Raw genomic sequence first — 4,981 nt, forward strand, 5'->3', positions numbered from 1 at the left:
GTGGGCACACACGTGCCTGGGTGCACCTTCTGTTGCGTCTCTCCTTCCCGGCACTGGCAATGTTTCCACAGCTCTGCACACCCTCCTCCTTTGTCCCTGTGCTGAGTCCCTTCACCCCTGCCCAGGACCCCTCAGGCAGGCCCTCCCTGCCCGGGATCCCATCTCCCTTCCCTGCACACAGTATCATGAAGACGATGCCATAGAACACTGGGGTCGCCCAGGTCTTCTCAGAGGTGATTTGTTCAACAGTTGCCACCCACCCTGTGGACAATGCTCAGGTAGCGACTCCTCCTGGCCAAGGTCACCAAGTAAAAGTCATGTCTACACTGGCTCAAGGGGAGAGACTCCCTCTACACAGGGACAAAGAGAGCCAATCTGAACCGATTTATTAAGAAACATCTGAGAAGAATTGTGGGAAAGGAGAGAGGGGCAGGGCGAAGTGTCCCAGGCAGAACAGCCTCTGAGGTCTTCTGCAGGTGGGGGCAGAGGAGAGACGGCCGTCTGCTGGCGCTGTCTGTCTGGCTCTCCACTTCCTTGGAGGCAGGCCGTCTATGGATGTGGCGCGTCGCTTCTCTGTGACATTGGAGCCACTTTATTGCTGACACGTGGCACGCAGCAGCAGCACAGGGCTCGGACACAGGCAGCGATCCTGCTCCTCACCTGTTTCCAGCCATTGGTGTGGCCAGGGCCTTGCCTCGGGGCTGTGTCCAGGGAGGAGGAGCTGCTGTGTGCCCTGGACCACCAGACGAGGACCCTGGAGGGCTCGGGCCTGGGGAAGCCAGAGTCAGACTGGGAGCAGCTGCGGAGAGTGGGGGCCCCTGCAGGCGGGCAGCGCAGAGGAATGGCAGGCAGGCTGCCACCCCTGATGTCCCTGTGCCCTGGCTGTTGGGCGTCCTCGGGCAGCAGATACTCAGAGGGCAAGGGGAAGGTGCGCAGGGCAGGCTGGCTGGCGCTCCTCTGTGGGAGGACAGGGACATTGGAGAGATTCTCGGGGCGCTGGCGAGGCCTAAGCCACTGAGGCACAGGCTGCCCCTGGAAGGTGCTCCCTACCCCCTGGCCTTGCTGGTGCTTCAGGATGAGGTACGTCGCCATGACCACATCGAACTTCCTCTTGGCCAGAGACACCCAGGTTTGGTAGGGATCAAAACCCAGGTCGAACAGCATGGTCAGGATGGCGGGGTCTGGGCGTGTGGGCAGGGCCTGGCTGGAAGGATGGGGTGCACTCGGCTCACCCTGCCGCAGCCATGGGTGCTGCAGGATCTGCTTCACTGTGGGTCGCTTCTTGGGGTTCAGGACCAGGATCTGGCGGATGAGCCTTCGTGCTTTGACGGGAACAGAGCTGGGCACCTGGAACCTGGCCAGAAGGATCCTCGTCAGCATCTCCTGAGGGGTGTCCCCCCTGAATGGGTGGCTCCCCATCAACATACAGTAGAGAATGATGCCCAGGCTCCAGATGTCTGCTGGGGGGCCCTCATACTCTTGCTTCAGGACAATTTCTGGGGCGATGTAAGCCAGAGTACCCCATAAGTCATTCAGCTTCTGCCCGGCCGTGAACCTGGTGCTGAAGCCGAAGTCAATAAGTTTTGCATGTCCTCTGGCATCCAGCATGATGTTCGCTGGCTTCAGGTCCCTGTGCACGATGCCCTTGTCGTGGCAGTGGCCCAGGGCACACACGATCTGCCTGAAGAGTCTGCAGGCCTCCTCCTGCTGCATGCCACCAGGGGGGATGTGCTCAAGTAGCTGTCCCCCACCAGACTGATATTGCCATTGACAGCCAGGTGACATGTTTATTCATTTTTTGAAAGCCAACAAGAAAATCTATCTATCATCTCAGTAGCAGGAAGAACTGTCCTTCCACAGAGCCACTAGTGTCTGTTCTCTGTGAAATACCTAACTGCTTGGGTTATCCTTGGAAGGAAAGGAGGAAAAATAAGCATCATATCCCTAAGCTACTGCCCTATGTTCCCCAGAACCTACCTGATTAAAGGGGACATGAGAGTGACTCTAGACTGGAATGTCCATATAAACATTATGTTGAAGGACACTGACTGTTCTCATGTGTGTTGGGAATTAATGCAAGTTAGTCTTATTTGTCAAAAGCTCTTTTCTTGCATGCCAAGTTCCTTGGGAGACCGGTTATACAATGAGATAAAAGCAAGCTGAGCTGAACCCACCCTATAAATCTCCACCAGCAGCAGCACCCTCCCCACCACAGAAACTGGTATGGATCAGAGCACCAGAGAGAGGGAAGTGTTCTTCCAGCCTGCCACCAGCAGACAAAGTGTGATGGGAGAATAGAGGCACTACTGTGGCAAAGCACCTGAAGGCACCCTGTGAAACAGAGGTGTACCTGTGCAGTCCACTGGAAGTGGGGTTTGGGCAGTCTGTCTGTCTGTCACCTCTGGATGTTCCCTGTCAGCATTTCTTAATAAATCCTATGTCTCGTGTCTCATCTCTGAGCGTCTTCTTTGGTCTCGTGGCAACCTATCTCACTCACCCTAGCACAACTGGCTTTGGCTAGTACACTACTGCTGCTCCCCTTTCAGCAAGTGTGTCACGTTTTACAGTTGTGAAGTTTTGTGACAACTGGCCTGGGTCACAGAATCCAGGCATGTGGTCGGACATTATTCTGGATGTCTCTATGAAGGTTTTAGATGCGAGTAATGTTTGAATAGGTGAGCTGTGAGTCTCGGAGAATGGCAGGCCTCATTCTCAGCTGAAGGACTGAATAGAACCTTCTCGTAAGAGAGGACACATTCAAGGACTATGACATTAGCTCTTCCCTGGTCTACTTCCTACTGGGCCACTCTACAGATTTTCCAGCCTCCATAATCAGAGGATCCATATATGTGTAGAGAGAGCAATATTAATCATACTGAATTAACCACATTGGGTAGCTAAAGTCCAATTCAGTATAGAAGACAGGCACAATCCCAAACTCATGGTAAAACAGGGCAGAAAACTTAACGGGAGCACAGGAAAGGTACACAAAGAGAAAACACAAAACAATAGGACTGGCATGATCCAAATGCATCAAAAACAAAAGAGAAGATGAGTAACAAAGAATCCTCTATCTGAATCAACCAGGAAAAAAAATGTGAATAAATATACAAAGCAAAAGTCTTCAAGACACTGGGCTTTTGCTAGAAAAGAACTAAGATTCCTGAGTGAGGCAAGACACATAGTGAGCCTACAATTGCCCCAGGTTGGAGCCTTGGGAGTTCTCAGGCTATCGCACAGGAGAGGGAATCAAGACAGAAAATGTGATTTAAGAGATTAAGAATCCAAGAAAAGAAGTTGACTGGAGTTCACTGACCAGAATACCATAGAGGAAAGGTCTGCATACAAAAGGAACCCTGGAATCTGCTGGTTCTCTCTTGAGAATTCAGCATAGTACTGAACAAAACATGTGTAAGGAAATGGTTGGAGGCTGAGGGAAAAAACACTCAAATCAGTCAGAGGGAACAATACCTGACACTCACGCAGTGCACAAGAATAACACCTGTTCCTACGGGCCAGACTGGGAAATATCAGATTTTATGGGGCATTGGGTAGAAAATTCAGGAGGTTCTCTAACCTGGTATTCAAAACCTCACAAAAGTACGTAGTTTGGTATGCACCTTTGGAAAGGGAAATTATGTTCCTACGATTTTATTTATCTTCTTAAAACTTAATCTTTGCTTTCATTGAACTCCTTTATTACTTTTGTTTTACTGCCGTTATTTTCTTTGATGTGTATTATTTTATTCTCCTCCCCACACGCCTGTTTTTTTTTTTTTTTTTTTTGCTTACTCTGGAATTCATTTATTTTTCTATTTCTAGTATCTTAACGTGATAACCAAAGTCATTAATTTAAGGATCTTTTTCACTTTGGAACTTTAATGCTACAATTTTCCCTCCAACTACTGCTTTAGCTACCTCACGTAAGTTTTTAAGTGTTTTGATTGTTTTCATTCACTTTGAAATATTTTTCACTTCTACTCATGAATTCTTCTTTTTCTTGTAGGCTATTTAGAAGATCACTAAGGTTCCAGAAATACTTCTTTTGATTATTATTTTCTACTTCAATTCTACTGTATTCAAAAAACTTACCTTGCATGACTCAAACCTTTTAAAATCATTGAGATTTATTTTATGTTCTAGAATATCCTGAACATATCCACATTAACTTATAAAAATATATAATTTGGTCATGTGCAGAGCAGTTTTTATACATGTCAATTAGATGAATGAGAGTATTTAAGCCTTCTACATTATTACTGATTTTCTGTCTACTTGACCTATCAACACTAAGTATTGAAATATTAAGCTGTAATTGTGAATTTGTAGTTCTCTCCATTTTCTTTTAGTGTTTATTCATATATTTTTAGGTACTTTGAGTAAATGCATAAATATTTAGGATCACATGCTTTCTTAGTGAAGTGGTCCCTATGTTTCATGAAATGGCTCTCTTTATTGATGGCAATGTTATTATTCTAAAATCCACTTTTTTGATATTAAAACAGCCATCTCAGATTTATTTTCATTACCGTTAACATGAAAAACTTTTCCAGCACTTCACTATTAATTATTTTCTGTTTTATTTTTCATATTTCTTTATTTTTTTCTTATCCTCTTTTCCTTTGGGGATTCTAGTATATATATCAGGCTGCTGTAGGATGCTGTCTTCATTTTGTTCATTCTTTTTCTCTCTGAATTTCACTTTAAATAGTTTCCATTGCTAAATCTATAAGTTCACTAACTTTCTTTTCTGCAGTATCTAAAATGTTGTTAACCTTATCCAGTGTATTCGATACTTCAGTCCTTGTAGTTTTCATCTCAAGCAATTGATACAGGGACATATTTTTTCCATGTTTCTCCCTAATATTCTCCATCTTTCTCCTCACTTCTTGGGCACATGGATTATAATTACAAAACTATTTTAACATCCTTGTCTGCTAATTCTATCATGTGTATTATTTTGCATTGGCTTTGATTGATT

The 4,981-nt window shown here is 45.8% G+C and overlaps 1 protein-coding gene across 1 annotated transcript; it reads right to left on the bottom strand.

Annotated features, from left to right (window-relative positions):
* Positions 1–549: 549 nt before the first annotated feature.
* LOC124100951 (sperm motility kinase Z-like) lies at positions 550–1,785 on the bottom strand. Its single transcript, XM_046456606.1, has one exon. It carries the CDS (start codon positions 1,783–1,785, stop codon positions 550–552), a length of 1,236 nt encoding a protein of 411 aa, XP_046312562.1.
* Positions 1,786–4,981: the final 3,196 nt, after the last annotated feature.

This window comes from Marmota monax, unplaced genomic scaffold (genome assembly GCF_021218885.2).
Source record: "Marmota monax isolate L192 unplaced genomic scaffold, Marmota_monax_Labrador192_F-V1.1 WCK01_AAM20220418_F8-fsc00164, whole genome shotgun sequence".
Lineage (NCBI taxonomy): Eukaryota > Metazoa > Chordata > Mammalia > Rodentia > Sciuridae > Marmota > Marmota monax.

Bases quoted from the DNA above. Each gene is read 5' to 3' on its own strand.
- LOC124100951 (XM_046456606.1), bottom strand. From the start codon at position 1,785: ATGTCACCTGGCTGTCAATGGCAATATCAGTCTGGTGGGGGACAGCTA.